At 46.9% G+C, this 18,516-nt stretch overlaps 4 protein-coding genes across 4 annotated transcripts; 3 read left to right on the top strand and 1 right to left on the bottom strand.

Moving 5' to 3' along the window:
• Nucleotides 1-389: 389 nt before the first annotated feature.
• Nucleotides 390-2,149, top strand: PG994_012694 (uncharacterized protein; the record flags this gene model as incomplete). Its single annotated transcript, XM_066864103.1, has 5 exons — nt 390-502; nt 567-1,236; nt 1,292-1,343; nt 1,422-1,900; nt 1,970-2,149. The coding sequence occupies 5 exons, from the start codon at nt 390-392 to the stop codon at nt 2,147-2,149; spliced, it is 1,494 nt and encodes a 497-aa protein (XP_066710251.1).
• A 395-nt stretch (nt 2,150-2,544) lies between these two features.
• On the bottom strand, nt 2,545-3,162 carry PG994_012693 (uncharacterized protein; the record flags this gene model as incomplete). The annotated part of the gene is made up of 1 exon (XM_066864102.1): nt 2,545-3,162. One exon carries the CDS (start codon nt 3,160-3,162, stop codon nt 2,545-2,547), a length of 618 nt encoding a protein of 205 aa, XP_066710250.1.
• An 8,779-nt stretch (nt 3,163-11,941) lies between these two features.
• On the top strand, nt 11,942-12,494 carry PG994_012692 (uncharacterized protein; the record flags this gene model as incomplete). Its single annotated transcript, XM_066864101.1, has 2 exons — nt 11,942-12,359; nt 12,417-12,494. The coding sequence occupies exons 1-2, from the start codon at nt 12,270-12,272 to the stop codon at nt 12,492-12,494; spliced, it is 168 nt and encodes a 55-aa protein (XP_066710249.1). The 5' UTR covers nt 11,942-12,269.
• Nucleotides 12,495-16,412: 3,918 nt separating this feature from the next.
• On the top strand, nt 16,413-18,078 carry PG994_012691 (uncharacterized protein; the record flags this gene model as incomplete). The annotated part of the gene is made up of 4 exons (XM_066864100.1): nt 16,413-16,665; nt 16,721-17,285; nt 17,326-17,388; nt 17,469-18,078. The coding sequence occupies 4 exons, from the start codon at nt 16,413-16,415 to the stop codon at nt 18,076-18,078; spliced, it is 1,491 nt and encodes a 496-aa protein (XP_066710248.1).
• Nucleotides 18,079-18,516: the final 438 nt, after the last annotated feature.

Genomic DNA, 18,516 nt, shown 5'->3' with positions numbered 1-18,516 from the left:
CGCTTGGCGAGCGCGATAACACAACCAGAAGGTGCCTGTCGTGTTTATCCTTGGCGGCTTGGCAAACTCCAACAAATCTGCCTTCGGCAGACTCGACCTTCCTCATCCGTACTTTGAGTCCGCATCCATTGCCGTCGGTCTCCATGCCATGGGCAGCGCCCAACCCTCGGCAGGGTGAGCCGCATCGCATGGACCAGTCATAATTCAGCGAAACAGATATCGGATATTCCAGTACCTTGGTCCATGAAATCCATGTTTAACGCGATATATAAATTGCGAGTCACCGCCCGTTCACGTCTCAGATATTTCTGACACCCGAGCACCCCCTTCTAGTCAGCTCTCTTCTGACAAGCCAGGTTGTTGCATCGCTCGATACGAAGAACCCCACGATGAGGAACTCCATGGTTATGGCAGCGATGCTGCCCCTGGCGGCCCGCGTCATGGGCACCTGCAAAGTCAAGGTGGAGTCCGAGAAGCTGCAAGCCGACATCAAAACCGAAGGGTAATTGCGAATCCAATCAATGGCAATCAAGATCTGAGAACAAAAACGCTAACAGTGTGAAAAGTCTGATGTCGCATCTAGAAGCCCTGAACGAAATCGCCCTGGCCCACGGCGGCAACCGCGCCTTCGGCCTGCCCGGCTACGCCGCCTCCGTCGACTACGTCTACGGCCTGGTGTCGCAGTACCCGGGCGCCCAGGCGTGGAAGCAGGACCTGCCGGGCCTGTACAACTCGGTCGAGAGCATCAAGTTCAAAGTCGTCGACGACGAGGACTCCTCCATCTACGTCTACGGGCTGACGTACTCGCCCTCGACGAGCGCCGAGGGCCTCACGGCGGCGCTGGTCCTGGGCCCCGAGGGCGCGGCGGGCTGCGACGCCGCCAACTACGCGGGGCTCGACGTCCAGGACAAGATCGTGCTGGTTCAGCGGTTCCGCTGCCCCACCGGCGGCACCCTCGCGGGTCGCGTGAAGCCGGCAAAGGCCGCCGGCGCCGCGGCTGTCATCGTTTACAACGATACGCCCGCCAAGGTCACGGGCGGCACGCTCAGTGAACCGAGTGACGACCTCGCGCCTTGCGGCTTCATCAACGAAGCAGACGGTTTGGCGCTCAAGGAACGCATCGCTGCTGGGGAGTCGGTCACGGCCCATTTTCAGCAGACCCAGACTATTGAGACGAGAACCACGCAGAATGTGATCCTTGAGCTCGAAGGAGGTGATGAGGAAAATGTAATTATGGTGAGTGCATGCCATGCCATGCTGTTTGCGAACAATAATCTAACTGAATACACAGCTTGGAGCGCATCTCGACAGCGTCCAAGCCGGTCCTGGTATCAATGACGATGGTAAGGCTTCCTGAAGACCACCGCCCCTACCCCAAGTGAGATAAGCAGGTTAGTACTGACAATAATCATCACAACAAGGTTCCGGAACCAGCCTGCTCCTCGAGCTCTCCAAGGCCCTGGCCAAGTACAAGACCAAGAACAAGGTCCGCTTCGCCTGGTGGGCCGCCGAGGAGAACGGCCTGGTGGGGTCCAAGCACTACTGCGCGAACCTGGCGACGGCCGACGTGGACCGGCTGGTGGCGTACCTGAACTTCGACATGGTGGCCCGGGGCTACTTCGGCGTGGCCGACACGGGCGGCAGCAGCCACGGGTCCATCGCGCCGCCCGGGTCCGAGGTCATCGAGCAGCTCTGGGTCGAGCACTTTGAGGCGCAAGGACACAAGGTCACGCCCGCCGTTTTGACGAATGGCAGCGACTACGCCGCGTTTTGGCAGGTCCTCAACAAGCCTTTCGGATTTCTCCACACTGGTACGGGACAGGCGCAGGATCCGTGCTACCACCAGGAGTGCGACACCATCGAGAACCCCGACCCGGAGACCCTCACGGTCAACGCCAAGGTGAGTGCTTTTAATTGGGCATCTTTTGGAGTCCCCCTGTCAAAAAGGTAGAACTAACGACCATTACAGGCTGCTGCGCATATGCTGGCAATTCTTTCGATGGACGGGGCGGAGCTCATCCCCAAGACCCCCGTCAACCCCTTCATGTTTGAGAACGTCAAAACGAGATCGGTGGGTCCGGATCTGATAATGATCGAGGAGTTGGAGGCACTGGGCGAGAGGCATCTTGGGTGCGGCCACGAGGTTTAGGATTGGTATTTTCATTGCTCTGGTTAATGTGGGCACCTCGATGCATAGCTAAAAGGGGTATGCGCAAGACCCTGTGTGCCAACGAATCTTTTTACTTCTGGTATGCACAAATGAATTGGACAAGCCAATTCCCGTGTGATGAAGTAGCCAGAACCCATCTTTTCAGATCTCAAGCATAGAAACAACCCTTGGACGAACTCCAATCACCCGGATAATAACCCGCAGGTTCGTCGATCTTGAAGGGAGTATCGCTGCTTAGCTCTTCTCTTCTCTTCTTCGTCATCTTCTCCCCAAATTTCTGCAGCACGGGAGCCAAGGACAGGTCATAGTCGTAGAACTGGAGTCGCTTGAACATCATCTGGACACCCGAATGTGTTAGGAGCTATAACACTGGTTCAATAAAGCGTAACTCTCTTTAAACGTACCTCGAATTGATCTAGATCACCCTGCAGGTAATCGGGGTTCCAGTCGCAAATGAAAAAGACATCTTCGACACAATTCCGTCCGAGCAGAGGAAGATTGTTACCCAAGCCAGACTTGACGATGAGGGTCCTCATCCGAAGAAAGTCGACTGCAGCCAGCCACTGCTCGGGGGTCTTCTGCTTCTTCTGATCCTTCGTCATCCAGATTCTCCTGGGACACGGAAGTTCAGGCGACTCCGCAAAGACCAAGGTGCCCCGTTCAATATATTGCGCATATATGTTGCGGCGCGCCGGCTCAATGCTGCAGAACAACTCGGTGAGACAAGGGTCCATCTGTGTTTGGGTTGGGTGGCGCCAGAGGACCGATATAACACTATGGAACCATAGAGAGTTAAGGTAGACGAGGTGGCGAAAAGCGGCCTTCCTCAGCTTAAACCGAACGCCTGGGGTGTCGACGTAGTCGGTGGATTGATAGAGATCCTGGCGGCGCCTGCCCCTTCTGGCTTGCACCTCTTGGTAGATGTGGTCAACGATCAGCGCAACGATTTCCGGGAGGCGCAACGCCGCACTTGAAGCAGTAGAAGTCGACATCGTTGTAGGATTACCAAAGTGGGTGGTTATTTGTGGGATGCTGGATGATGAGGATGGTGAAGCAGTCCAAGAATAGAAAATTACGTTCTACTTATGAGCGATTCTTGTTGCCATGCCTCATGAACGCCTAACCAACCTAGAAGACAGGCAACCAATCTCCCTCGGCACGAATTAGACGGTGTACACATGCTGCATCTTTTCTTTGTAAGGTATGTTTCGTTAGAATTCTGGATTTCATAGGTGACCGCTAGATGAAGGGGCAGCGTTGAAAGGCCTTCAACAAACAGCTCACACCGTTAGCCGGCATGCCATTTAGCAAACAGTCAGATGGATACTGACATAACAGGCCGTTGCTTAGCCACGGGAGCTTGTCTATCGCGCCCCACTCGGCAATGATGCGGGACTGGATGTCGGCCACATTTCCCAACTGGGAAATCCATATTCCGATACGCGAATAACGAACGACTCGTGCTGACTCAATCATGAGCATCTGATGCACAAGGCCACTCAGTCCCAAGCCGGCTTTAGAGTCAAAGACATCTTGAAATTGCTGATACCTGACAGCATGAGTATAACGCCGAACGGCGATTTTTATGCGGCTGTGTTAGCGCCATCAGAAACGAGCGTGTTTCCTGAGCGACGTACTTTCAACTTGATACACTATAACAACTGTGCCTTAACAAATCGCGGGTAAGTCAGTTGCCGAGTGATATTGTACAGGGCAACTTGAAGGTAAGCGCGCTCACCAGACCGACCCATAGCACCCTAGGCAGCACAAGGTCCTCCAAGTACCTCACGCCTAGATAATGCTGTACTTTGAAAGAGACTGTGTTACAACTCCAGCCTGGCAGTAGCATATATAGATGCCCAGGTGAGAAAAAGAAGCTGTCGCAACGCAGGGTGGCATGGCTGACTCGGTAAAGGTTTAGCTAGATCAGACGACGCGAGTCAGTCGACAACCGGCTGGATGGCGACATTCTAGCTATGACTCGTAGCGCTCGTGCGCATAGCATCGAACAGTGTATATAGATAGAACTATAGGACCTGGATAGATTCTTTAAGCCTTAATTAATAGGTAGCTCTAATCTTATTACTATTATCTTTATTTATAGTTGCGATAGTTATAAGCCCGGTACTTATAATTTAATTAGCTTATATTATTAAACATTATATTTTATAAATTTTATTAAATAATTAACTATAATTATATTATATTATTTAATTTAACTTATCTTATTATAATAAGTTAAATAATTTATTACTTAATTTAAGTAGCTTTAAAAACTACTTAAGATTAAAAGCCTTAATTTAAAGCTTATAAGTATAAGGCGTATAGATTTAATATCGCTAAATACGCTAATATCGATATAGACGAGGAGCTAATTAAGCTAAGTTTAAACTTATACTAAGACTTTATAAAATTAAGGAATAAGACACTTAAAACTTTAACCGAGTTTAATTAAATATATTATAATATACTAGTTAAATAATATTAATTTAATTTAAGTAAATTCCTTAATAACCGTACTAGAGTTAAGGCCTTATATAACTAAGTTCTCTAAATAATTAACTATTCTTAGATCTAGCTTTGCCCTATTAAAGCGGACCTGCCTACTATAATTAAATATCTATAATCTAAGCTAGCACCATTCGACCTTAAGTAAAAGCGAATCGCCTAGATAAAATATATTAATACCCTATCTGTTCAGAGCAAATCAACTGATCTAATCGAGTGGTATAAGACCTGGGAGCTAAAAAGGAACCTGGCCGAGCGATATAATGTCCCTAAAGTCGTTGGAGACCTTTTAATCAACTACTTTCTCCAAGCAGTTGAACCCTACGCTCATTCCTAGGCTGAGGGAGTCAGACAACAAATAGCCGAGCATGAGGTACTTAACGAGGGGCAGGCAGTCTTTACCTTAAAACAGGTAGGCGAGCTCTTCATTAAGACAATCCGAAGCTCTACTAGGGAATCGAGATGTAATCCTACGTTTAGGAGTGTCTTCATTACCTTTTAAGGGAAAGATAAGAACGGCAAAGAATCTAGTTAAGAGTCGAAAAGCACCAGGAAGACATATAAATGCCCTTATTCTATTGCAGACCGCAGATATACGTTTAAGCTTAAGAATTGCTAAATCCTTTAAAAGGCAGTTCTTAACAGGATTATCGATCACTTATCTTATAGGTATAAATTAAAAAAAGAGACTATTAATAGATATAAAAAGGAGCTCGATAAATAATAGTAGCATAAAATCGTTACTAAGCTTTAAGATAATTATAAAGAAATACTTTTACCTATTAAGCTATTATAAATTAATATTAATATCGAGTTAAGTAATAGTAATTAACTAGCTTTAATAAACCTTATTATAGGATATAATAAACTATATAACGATAACTATTTTATTAAAGTCGTATTAATAAATTAATTAATAGATTATACTTTAAGAACGATTATAGCTCTTATTAAATATCTATTATATTAGTTAATAATCTATAATTATAAGTCTAGCGAGCACTTAATTAACGACAAGTCTCTACTGGTTCTAAGTTCTATAAAGCCTGTTTACGACGATAATTCTATACTTGCTAGGACAAGCCGCCTTAGAGTCACTATAAGGGGCACTCGTGTAATTAAGAACGTCCTTAACGGCCCTGAGGGAGAGCGGACTCGAGACCTTATCCTTTAGAATGTAGCTGTAATTCCTTCTATACAAATATCGTTAGTGGTACTCTTCTCGAAAAGGAAGGCTACTAGACCTGTGGCCTAGACAGCATATTATAATATAAAAGCTTAGAAAGTAATAGGATTATAATAACTTTTAATAAGAGATATAACCTTTAGATTATTAAATATATCCTAGTTTATTCCTCTTATATTAAACTGCTCTATTCCTACTTATATATCTTTAGTGCCTTTTAAATAAGGGACTACTAACTAGACGCTTAAGACGGACGTCGAAGGACCCTAAACTAGCCAGGACTAACGATCCCTGGGTCTGGCACTTACGCAGTGGACATATAGGAGCAAGATCCCTAGAGAAGCTTATTAAGGCAGGGAGGAATGTCTAATTTAAAGGGATTTAAATAAAGAAATGCCCCTATTGCAGTATAGGGAAAGTATATAAGATTATCTCCCACGAGCTTAGCGAGAGCTAAGCTAAGCAGCCTTTTTAAAGGATCCGGCTTAACCTTTTTTTATTAAAAAAGGACTATAACTACTGCTAATATACGTGCGTAATAAGCGATAAGTATAGTGGTTATATATATGTATATCTAATCGTTAATAAACTAGATACTAAAGATATTATATGGTAATTTAAGCAATATGTCCGATAACACTTAGGGCTATCTATCCTTAAGATCCGGATAGATAGAGACCGCAGCATCCTAAACTTCGAGGACTAGGTGGAAAGCAAAATTTTATAATAGGTTAAAGAGGAGGGCATCGACATTAAGACAACACCCTCTTATACCAAAGAGCTTAACGGCGGAGCAGAACGATATAGCGGGATTATATAGACTAAAGTAAACTATATAAGCCTCTAAGCGAAGCTTCCTTCTAATCTCTAGCCTAAAGCCTAGCAAGCAGCAGCATATCTGTATAACATGACCCCTGTCCGCCGCAACCACTGGGTCTCGCTAAAAGAACGCCTGGAAAAGTGGTTTTCTCTCTACCATCGCTGGTACTAAGCCCCAGGATATCTATTCGAAGAGATTAATTATCGACTAAACTGGACCGGTATCTACGCCTACGGCCATAAGGCCTACCCTTTAAAAGTTAAATATAAACAGACTAAGCGAGTTAAAAGCAATTACTATAAGACATATGTATAAGCTTATATTAGCTACCTTATTAACTATGTTATACTTAATATCTACCGGATCTAGGTCCTAGAGCTAAATAAGGTAGTTATCTCTCGAGATGTGGTTTTCGACGAGTCGATATACTATACACCTAAAGAAAAGACTATAGCGTTAAGAGCTAAAGTAACAAGGGACTTACTCACGTTTAAATTGTTATTAGAGCCCTAACTATATACTCAGCTCGAAATCGAATTTAACACTATCGTCTTTAGCAACGAAGAGTGCCTATAGCAAGACACATTACAGGCGCTACTAAGCGAAAGGACTAAGAACTCGGGGGTAAAGATAGAGCCTATAGAAGACACGGGACTTCTTTCTCCTTACGCTACCCCTGATTAGACACCTGAACCTCCCGAGGTGAATACAACTTCTGATCAAATAAGGGCACTCCCAGAACAGCACCTATCGCAACTGCCATTCAACGTACAGACTCTCACAGACCTAATGGAACCTAGAGAGGGACCGCCTGTACGGGCAACACCTCCTAACGACCTGCTAACACAGCAAGGTGAAGAAGGGGTTTTACTTCCTGACGACCTGCCTAAGAGTCTAACCAGCGTGGGAGACGTCCCTGACTGGATACAGCAGCAAGGTGAAGAAGGGGTTTCAAGTCCGGCCTAAGTAGGGGTATATCCAGGGGATGTATATCAAGATGCTCCTAACGCGCAAACTAGTATACCGCGAAACGAGCCATCGGTAAACGAGCTAACCGCTTATCCCACACCTTTTAATTAGTAAACTTAAGGATTATATAATAATATAATTATAGTTTAAGTAGAGTTAAATTTAAGGGAAACATATTAAGATACTCTTACTATATAGCTTAATCTATTATAAAGCGAACTTATACAACTAACGAAGAGGTACAGACGGACTCGATTAGAAGTGTATAACGACGAGCCAACGCGTAGAAATAAGAGACTTCAGACGCCCTTCGCAGGGGCAGTCTTGTTTAAAGAAAAGGCAGAAGACTAGCTAATAAATAAAGAAATCTATAAACTATATAGCGTTTTTCTCGCCGCTATTTAACAAACACCTAGGTCGAGCCTCCCACGTCCACTAAAGACATACGCAGACCTAAGGACACACGAATACAGACAGCAGTTTTAAGAAGCTTATAGAAAAGAGCTCTAAGAGCTCTTATAGAGAAGAACCTAGAGGCTAATCGACTAATTAAAAGCTTCTACTAGGCCTCTTCTTTTCAAATAGGTCTTTATATATAAAACAGATAAAAACGGAAACCTAATTAGATATAAAGTATAAATCTATATATAAGGAGATCTCTAATTCGATCTAAGCAACGAGACCTACACAGCTACGCTGGTAGCAAAGTCATTCTAACTAGTAATAGCTATATATGCCTGTTACGACCTCGAGTACAAGCAGTACAACGTTATAAATACCTTCTTAAATAGCAATATCGATAAAAGTAAGGGAAGTATCTACTGCCAGCTCCCTTAAGGGTATAAAGGACTTGGGTTTATATAAGCTAGAGAAGATAACTAGAAGGTCGCCGAACTAAATAAAGCCCTTTATAGCCTAAGGGAATCACCTCTGCTATAGTACAAGGAGTTAGCTAAGAGCCTCGAAGATATAGGACTTTATCGAACCTCCGAGGAGAACTATATCTTTATTAACGACAAGCTTCTAATCCTCTTTTATATAGTCGACATCTTTATTTTTTCTTAAAAGTAAGACAAATCCTCTATAGATAACCTTATCTAGATGCTGAAAGCTAAATATAAGCTTCGAGAAGAAAGAGATATCTAATGGTTCCTCGGAATTAAGGTAGTTAGAGACCGAACTAGCTAGAAACTCTATCTCTGCTAAGACACCTATGTAGAGAAGGTAGCCAGGCGCTTTAGTCTAATTATAGAAACCGACCGGTATATGCCCACAATTCCGATACCAACAACGCCTCTTTCAAGGAATCTAGGAATTGTAACAAGAGAGGAAACTAAGCTTTATTAAGAGATAGTTAAATCTATTATATACACAGCAGTTATTACCCGCCTAGACATTACTCGCACTATAGCCTAGCTATTATAATTTTTAATAAACCTTTTAGCTAATTATATTAAAGCAGTAGAGCAAATGATCCGATACTTATATAATACTCGATTCTTAGCTATTAAATATAACGGAAAGTATAAAAAAGCCTTAATTATAACAAGCGACACTTCCTTCGCAGACAATAAGGAAACCAGACGGTCTTTAGCCGGATACCTGGTCCTACTCTTCGGTAGACCGATTATATGGCGCTCAGGACTACAAGATACGGTCACCACATCAACAACCGAAGCAGAGCTCCTCGGAGTCGAAAGGACAACTAAGGAGGCAATCGCCCTTCAACGCCTTATAAAGCAAATCGCCCTGGATCTTAGCGAGCCTCTTAAGGTATATTATAATAATCTCTAGACTATTCGACTCGTAATAAGTTAAGGCCAACAGATCGATACGCGTTTTAAATATATAGATATTTAAAATATATAGCTTAAGCAGGAATATATGAAGGGAACATTCCTCCTTAATTATCTACCTACTATAATTATGCTAGCAGACAGTTTTACCAAGTCTTTATCATAATAGAAGTTCGAGCACTTTCGATCTCTGCTAAACCTCAAAGACATTTAGCGAGAACGCCTTTAGCCACTAATACTACTCGAAGCAGATTACTATAAACTGATCACCCATCGTAATCTAGGGGGTGTGTCGCAACGCAGGGTGGCATAGCTGACTCGGTAAAGGTTTAGCTAGATCAGACGACGCGAGTCAGTCGACAACCGGCTGGATAGCGACATTCCAGCCATAACTCGTGGCGCTCGTACGCACAGCGTCGAACAGTATATATAGACAGAACTATAGGACCTGGACAGATTCTTTGGGCCTTAATTAATAGGTAGCTCTAATCTCATTGCCATTATCCCTATCCGTGGTTGCGATAGAAGCCCCGTTATGCGCTTGGTCCTGCATTAGCACGTTACCGATGAAAAGCTCCATATAAGTGGCAAAAAGTAGCAACAGATGGGAACTAATGAAAGCACGAGAGGAGACCCAAGAGTCCGGAAATTCCAGGGTTGGAAATGGAGCCTGTCTCTGTATAGATTCACCAAACTCACGTGCTTGTCCAGTATGCGCGTCTTGTTTGGTTGAAGTCGGTTCATTCCATCCAACAGCGGATTTGTACATTCTCTCAACCGTTGTTTACGTATAGTAATTATGAAAGTATCTAATTCAAATAATGATCAATGTATATACTACTTCCAAGTCATGCTTTGTAATCAATAGTCATCCGCATGCTCCGCACGCTGCTTATCCACTCTCGCACAATGTTTTACCGTTCCCGCAGGTTTCTGTTTGGCTGCCGGCAGTTGCAATGAAATCCCAAAGAGCAATTCTCACCCCGCAGAATGATAAGCAATGAGTAACACGGCGCTGGTGCGATGCGTGAGCTTTTACTCACACTGTTTTAGGCGGAGCAACGCCAGACAGGAATCCACACAGGCATCGACTTCCAGGTATGATCCTAGCCACCGAAGGATTCAAGTCCATCGCTAGATGTTGTCAGTCCTCTTGACGGGAGCACAGTATCCACCACCGCTCTCAGCTGCAGCCTGCCACAATTGGCAAAACAAACTTTCTGAACATTGGGCACCTCTCTACCAAGCCTTCCCCGCTCTTGTGTCACGGTCTGACAGGAGGCGGTGTTCTATGGGCACATAGGCAAAATGCACATTACTGTAGCATTCTTCGCCCCCGCATCGACGCTCCTTCTTTAGGAATCTCATTCAAGATACATTACCTAGGTAGGCGACTCCAATTCTGGTCGTAGAAAATGATTCCACTGGGGATCTCTTCGAAGTCTTTCAGAATATGACCTAAAACCAAAGGATCGACAGCAAAGCCTGGGAAATGATACCTACCTAGATAGGTACACCACAGGAAAATCGAGGGAAAAGGTTGAGGCCTTGAGGTGTGAATTTTGCTTTCCCGCTTCTCTTCATTTGACATACATGCAGACCAGAAAATAAGACCGATTCAAGGAGTTCGGCAACAGATGCCGTCCTCGTGTCACACAAGCCGCGTGTACCGTTGTGAAATCTCGATCTTCCGCTTCAATAAGTCCGAGCCAGTACCGGTAAGGAGTTGTCAGCGTTCGCAAACTTTTACCTTTACCATCTAGCTAAAGCGTTCAACAATCAACCAATGCTGAGAAGAGATGCAATATTATGACTTCATTCATAATATACAATTCCCGGTTGAAGGCGCAGAGGTCGGGGCGTAATGTCAACGGCTTTGTTTCCATTGTTTACCCCAACCTTCCATATCCATCAGCAAGTTGGTGGGTAAGCCGTCAGCAGACGGCCGCCAAGTTTCGTATATTGTAACATCAATAAATTCAAGCGACGTCCAAGGACTGCCTTGCTGACTGCAGTTGGTAACCGAGTGCTAATCTTTGCCTATACTAAGGTGGCTCCCACGTCCCGTGCCTTAAGGCTTATTGGTGATCGTTCCATGACCGGTGACAACAGCCAATTTCACACAGGAAATGGCATCAAGTTCGGATATCGGCTTCCAGGGAGAAAACTGGCATCCGTCTTTTCAGAAGTCAGTTAAAACGATGTCTCGATAGCAACTTAAAGACTTCAGGTCGAATAGGATATGCGGCCTTGCTATTCACAAACGTGTTGGACACAAATAGGTTCGGAGTGGAAGGCGCCAAAGTTCAACATAGCTTTAACTACCGATTTCGACTTCTAACACACCGGGGGAAACTCAATTGATAACTCCTATGCCCATTAAAAAAAGGCTAATACTCACGTTGGGTGAAGCGGGAATACCATCGGCGGGAATACCATGTCTGGATCTTACGCATACTTCTGACTGTGCCTTCTAAGCACCCTGCATACTTTTTAGGCAATAGTTTGCGGGCTCAATCACGACGAGCGATGATCGCAACATAATTATGATGGTTAACGTAATATTGGCGTTTACATACCAATAGGTAATATCAACGAAGCCTTGTGTGCTAGCCCGCCCGAACGGGCGATGAGTATCCCAAGAGCGCAGGCCGCGCCTCTCCACGTCGAAAAAAAACTATAAAGGCAGAGAGAGTCTCCATTTCTTTCCTTCTGTCCCAAAAACTTCCACAGTCACAACAAGCCAATTCTACCTCCAAAAACAAAAGACATCATCCACCTTCCACCACCAACCAACGGTCAACCGCCCCCTCAATCAAGATGCAGATATCCACCTACGTCTACGCTGCCATTGCCGTCTTCACGGCTCAGGCTGCTGCCCAGTCGTGCCTCCCAGACGGTAACATCTGCGTAAGTACAACAGAAAAAGAAGCATATCTTGGGCTATGGCTAATTCGCGAATTATAGGAGATCACCTCCAACCCGCCTTGCTGCTCGGGATTTTGCCTCGTCTCGGCGGGTCAAACTAGCGGGAGGTGCCAGTGAGCGGCTGATACAAAGTTGTTAGGAACGTTTGAAAGGGATGGCAGTCAATGGACATTCGCTTAGACTAAGTCCCCGAGGGTTTTTATTCCCCTGAGGGTTTTCCCTTGGGCACAACTTAGTGTTAATTCTAGCTCGTTGCCGTAATTACCCGTGTGCTGGTCGGTGCTCTGTTCAAAAGTCATATAACGAAAGTGGTATTGTAGAGTAATGTATTCATGACATGTAACTGTTGTTGAATTTACCACTCGACTAAGTGACCAAAAGTGGGACCTACTCAAGGTACCGGAGTGGTTATTTTGGTATGTATATGAAGTCCAACTCCTGTTGAGACCTGTCCTCACACGATGCTTACTTTCTCCACTAGCAACTCTGCGTCTCTTGTTCTGTCCTTTTATAGTATATAACTTTGCCCTGGGGCTCTCCTAGGCAAATCAACTCACCGGCTTAAACGATTCCGAGCGTGACGTTCAAGTGAAGCAACTTGACTGCTTTTTCGTGCTATAGCAATAGGCAGGAAGTGTGCCCTTTATAGAGCGCCACAATAGTGGACCCAGTGAGTCGCCTGTTCGTGTCACCTGCCAACACCGCTTGATTGCTGCCTGATCGGAGAGTCGCTGTTAGTATATCCTATCAGGGGCTGGTCCTTCACCAGGGACGTCACGTGCATATACGCACGAGTCATGCCCCTTTTCCGTATATATGGTATTCTGGCGGCTGCTGCCGCTAACCAGCAGGTAGAAGGATAATGAATAAATATACCACCAACCTGAACCCCAAAACTAATCTTTATACGTACGTACGAAAAGCCCATTCAACAGTATACTTAGTGGATGCCGAAGCTGTAACGGATTACCGAAGTCTAGTCTCTAACCTTGTAGACAGCCTAACAAACTTCATTCAGTCGTACTAACGTAAAGCAGTAGGTGTTAAGAAAATTAGCACTGTCCACTCGACTGCCTTCATATAAGTAGTTATAATGATCGCAAGTCTAGAGATGCTCCTGCAGGTGAACGTAGTTTACTATCGTGAGAAAAGTTAGCCGGCGTTTCTCTCTCGAAAGATTCAACTTATCCACCAGCTCTCCGTCTATATACTAGCTATAAGTTAGTTATAACAACTACTAGTTAAGTAACGATATTAGACTTAACTCACTGGCGCTACCGAAAGCTTGACTTCCTCTGGAATGCTAACTTTGTAATCGCGTTCTCACATATTATAGAATCGTCGCATCTTGTTCCTAACGCTCTAGGTAGTGGCTTTTCCCGTCTTATCTAACCTTCCTGGTGTGGTTATTCCGACAACTTCGGCAAAGTGCTTCATCGTTCGCATATTACGAGGATCGGATTCGGGAAATCGTTACATATATCTATTTAAGTTAGAAGCTTATACTCTCCTTAGCAGTTAATAATATACGACTCCTAAAGTTTTATTTCTCGTTCGTAAGCCTCTTTGCTTTTCCGTTGGAGCTTCTTACGAATAACGTGTTCATTAATAGTAAATCGCTCCGATAGCCCATTTTAAATAGCAAAGTCGAGAGCGGCTCCGATATCGAACCGACTACTACGATTTAAGGAAGCCGTGTTTATTTGAATTAAACGAACTGCTTAAACTTTAATAAAAGTAGTAGGAGAATATTCCTTAGTAAGAGAATAAGAAAAAGAAGTCTTATATATAAAAACACCGTTTAATAACTAAGTTAAAAGAATTCTAGGAGGGAAGGAAAAACATAACAAGTTCGTTGGAAGAAGGTTTTTATAAGTATCCATCTTTAGCTCTATAGAGCTATATTCGGAGCTTCTACTTGTATAGGATTACCCCTGGCTCTATTTTCCGCCCATGTCTGAAGGCAGTGCTTTGTTCGCATCCATGTTTTCCTAAGTGGTTTATAGATCCTGGTACACTTTGGCAGTTCGCTTTCAGCAGCTCCGTTGTCGCAATGGATAAGCCGGAGGGACGTGAGCAGGAGTGACCAATGCCAAGACCATACAAGCCGAACCTGAGCCGGCCTGAGCGAAGCTTGAGCAAAAGCGGCGACTGATTATGTGATCCATAGCGTCCAGATTGACGTGGTATAACAGCGGTACAATGACTTGCTGCATTGTCTGTCTGCTCTCGAGTAACAGGGCTTTCGCTCCAATCGAAATTTTCAGAGGTTTTCCTTAATCCAGGAGTATATATCGATGCCAGGTATGTCCAACCGGCGCAGATGCTCTGCACCCAAGTCTCACCTCTCTAGTGAGCGATCGACAAGCATTACTGTCTGAGGATCAGCATTTTGTATCTTCCTCTCAGACACTTCTCTTTCGGGCGAATGTTCTACCTACATCCGCAGATGGCGTATGCCATCGGCTTTCTGTTGATGTGTGCTCTTCTATGTACTTAGGAAAGTCACATCCCGTCCGCTGTGCGACGTAAGATAGGGGCGCTGATTTCTAGCCTCTCTACCCGTCATCATATTTCCATCCATAGAATAGACTCCAGAAAACATCGTACACTGAACACTAGGACTCGAGTTGTAATCAAGAAGTCTTCCATCTTACCATTGTCTTCTTTTAAACGCTTCCCACCTTCCCCCTAACGCCGAACATACATAGGTTTCCAACGATCATGATATTGAGGTGAATGGTCACCCTAGGAGAATATTATGGTATGCCTGGGACACGAATTCACCAGCACCTGATTTACTCTTCGAAAGTCAGCAAGGATGAAAGTTCGCTCTCGGCCACTACTCGCTCCATGTCTCACTGGGCTGCCTCTGGGCGAGCGCATTAGCCCTGTATCACTTCTGACTCGGGTAGCTTTGTTGTAAGGCAGCGCGAGTCGACCAATGCCAACCTGAACGCCACACACTCACGCACAAGCCTTTATTTACGCGAGGTTGTTCAGTAAACGTATAAGAGCCGACAAGAGCAACCAAGAGGGACACCAGCCCGTAGCGCCAGGGGAGGCATTGTGTAACGTCGCATGCAGGAACCATAGTCCGCAGCGGCTCGGAATGGCGCCTGCAGTCAAACTGATCAACGTCGACTGGACTTATCTTCAGTGGCATGAGTTGAAGAGGGCGATCACTATTGTGCATCGACATTGGTGGCGCTGAAGGCCTACTGCCTGATGCAGCTCGAGGGTGGTGCACAAAGTGCGTTGGCTGTTATCCCGTCGGCAGCTGCAAGTCTCATATCTACTTTCTGATGTCGTTATGCGAATCAAAGAAACTTCATAGCATTTCTGCAGTATGATCAAGGCCGCATAATTTGGCAGTGGAGTGGCGTCTCGTGAAGTCAAGATAAAGTGCAACTAGTGAAACCGCCGTCCGAAGTATCCGAGCCTCTCAACTTAATAGCGTTTCGAAACATTCGAGGGGCTCTGAGTTCGAATGTTTTGTTCGTGTTGCCCAATCTTTGGCCGTCAGTTTCGTATTCGACTTGAGCAATCTTCGTGCCCATCTTTGATACGGGACGATCGTCTCAAGATCGGAAACGGGCCAGCATTACCTAACGTGTCTTCCCGAGATGTTTCCAACGTATCTGAGTGTTAAGATCGCGCTTTACTCGAATGGAAGAAATTATCTAACCTAGGGCGCCATGGCCATTTCAAATCACGAAAGAGTTGGAGCTACCCCAATCCCGGCCCCTAACCAAGTGGCTTTAGGCTCAACCTGTTACTAATGTTACAAAGGTGCATTGATTGCCGGACTTAAACGCCCCTCCTGGCCCCCCTTTCTCTAACCGATGACTTCAACGATCCTAACCCCAGCCTATTTTTCGCATTGTTGTCACACCACCACGGACCGTCTAATACCACCCTCCACCGCGACACCAGCATGAGGGAGGGTTTTCCTAAAAAGGGCCCTGTAGCCATGGCGGCCCCGGGAATCTTACTGCGTCGATTTTCGTACCGTTTCTCTCTAACTGGCCAAAAATGAAAGACTACACGCCGTTCGATTGGTTGACCGTCTGCGCCTACCTGGCCGTCGCATTATTGCTCGCTTATCTGGCCCACATAAATTACTTGCTAAAAGGAACCCCTGAGGAGGTGCGGAAGCTTACGGATTCTCCATGGCAGCCCGCGCAGCTCCGGGATTTGTATGAGAAGCTTCGCACACATCCCGTCGACTACACGGCCAACTTGCCGCCCAAGCAAAATCGACGATATGTAGTAACCGGAGGATCTGGTAAGATGCACACTCCCTCTCTTCCATCCGCTCACATTCTCACTCGGTTGCCTAGGTCTCGTCGGAGGCTTCATCGTCCTCCAGCTCCTGGCACGCGGCACGCCACCGCAGAGCATCCGGATCATCGACATCCGCAAACCCGAGCGCGAAGACATGAAGACGGGCCCCGCCGCCGACGTGGACTTCGCGCAGACCGACATCACGTCCCCGTCGTCGGTGGAGCACGCCTTCGCCCGGCCCTGGCACCCCTCCGCCGTGGCCGACCTGCCGCTGACCGTCTTCCACACGGCGGCCGTCATCATCCCGTCCGACCGCTCCAAGTACGTGTACGCCTTCCCCGAGCGCGTCAACGTCGCGGGCACGCGGCACGTCATGGAGGCGGCCGAGCGCGCCGGCGCCGACGTCCTGAGCGTCACGTCGTCGGCCTCGATCGCCATCCGGCCCATCGAGCCGTTCGTGGCGCCGTGGCGCGCCTTGTCGGGAAAGTGGCCCCGGCACTTCTGGCAGGTGTTGGACTGCCGCGACTTCTTTGGGAAGCCGCTCCGCCCCCACGAGGAGTTCTTCGGGGAACTACCCGGCGTCCAAGGCGGTGGCGGAGCGGGCGGTGTGCGCCGCGAATCGTGACGGGTTCCGCACCGGCTGCATACGGCCCGCCAATAGCGTCTACGGCAGTCCGTCCGACAACATCTTGGGCGACCCTCTCTCCAGGGCTGTCATGCCGACGTGAGTTGAACCCATATCCGCCTTTCCGTATATGCGTCCTAGGTCGCGAGCAATACTGACATGCAGACGATGGATGCTAGATGGGCAACTCACATTGTGCAAAGTTTTGTTCACGGCGCTAACGTCGCCGTCGCGCATCTGCATCACGAGGCTGCCTTATTGAGGCCAGACTGTCCCCAAGCAGGACGGCCCTTCGTCGTCACCGACCCCAACCCGCCCATCGCCTACGACCACATCTACACAGCGATCCGGACCCTCTCCATCCACCCCTTCATGGTCCTCCCACTGCCGCCCGCCGTCATGCTCCTGCTCGCCTACGCCATCGAATGGTGGTCGGTCCTCCCCCACAAGTTCCCCGCCCTCGAGCCCCACATCCCCGCCGTCCGCGGCGACGTCCGCTACCTGAAGCCGGGCCTGTTCTCCATCTGCACGCACCTGGTCGCGACCAACGCCGAGGCGGCGCACCCTGTGAGCGAGGGCGGGCTGGGATATACAGGCGTGACGACGACGCGCGAGGGCATGGTGCAGCAGATCCTCGCGTGGAACGCCGAGCACGCGGGCGCGAACGGGCAGGGCTACATTGCGCGCAAGGCCTACACGACGTCGGTGTCGCTGGCGGACCACATCCAGAAGCTGGGGATGCTGAGCAATACGATCACGACTTCGGGGCGGTACACTTCGGAGGAATAGAGTTGTTATGGTTAAATGGAAAAGGGGAAGGGGGAAAGTGGGTGGACCAAGACTTGTGGAACGTTTTGCATGTGCTAATAATGGAGAGTTGGAGTTTTCGACGTGCGTCTACTTAATGATGATGGGTACCTGATATTCGTAATACTGTAATAAGCATACTCTTTAGCCGCCTGTTTAAGCCGAGACCGAGAGCCGCTGGTGATTTCTGGGGCCGACGCCATCCCCAGAATGCAAGCTGCAGCTCGTAAGGACCAGTAGTTTGTAAAAGCTTGTCCACAGCCAACTCAGCTCATCCACCAAATGCTCTTTAGTCGCTTGTTTGAAGCCGAGAGCGAGAGTCGCTTGGTTATTTACGCCGCCGGCCGTCCCTAGAATGCGACTAAGCTATTATTATTCGTAGGGGTCTAACGAACTATCGCCATATCATTACCTCCCGAG

The sequence above is a fragment of the Apiospora phragmitis genome (assembly GCF_038363925.1).
Source record: "Apiospora phragmitis strain CBS 135458 chromosome Unknown utg000010l:1.0-9815664.0:9184709.0-9829525.0, whole genome shotgun sequence".
Lineage (NCBI taxonomy): Eukaryota > Fungi > Ascomycota > Sordariomycetes > Amphisphaeriales > Apiosporaceae > Apiospora > Apiospora phragmitis.
This window is presented reverse-complemented; position numbering and strand designations above follow the sequence as displayed.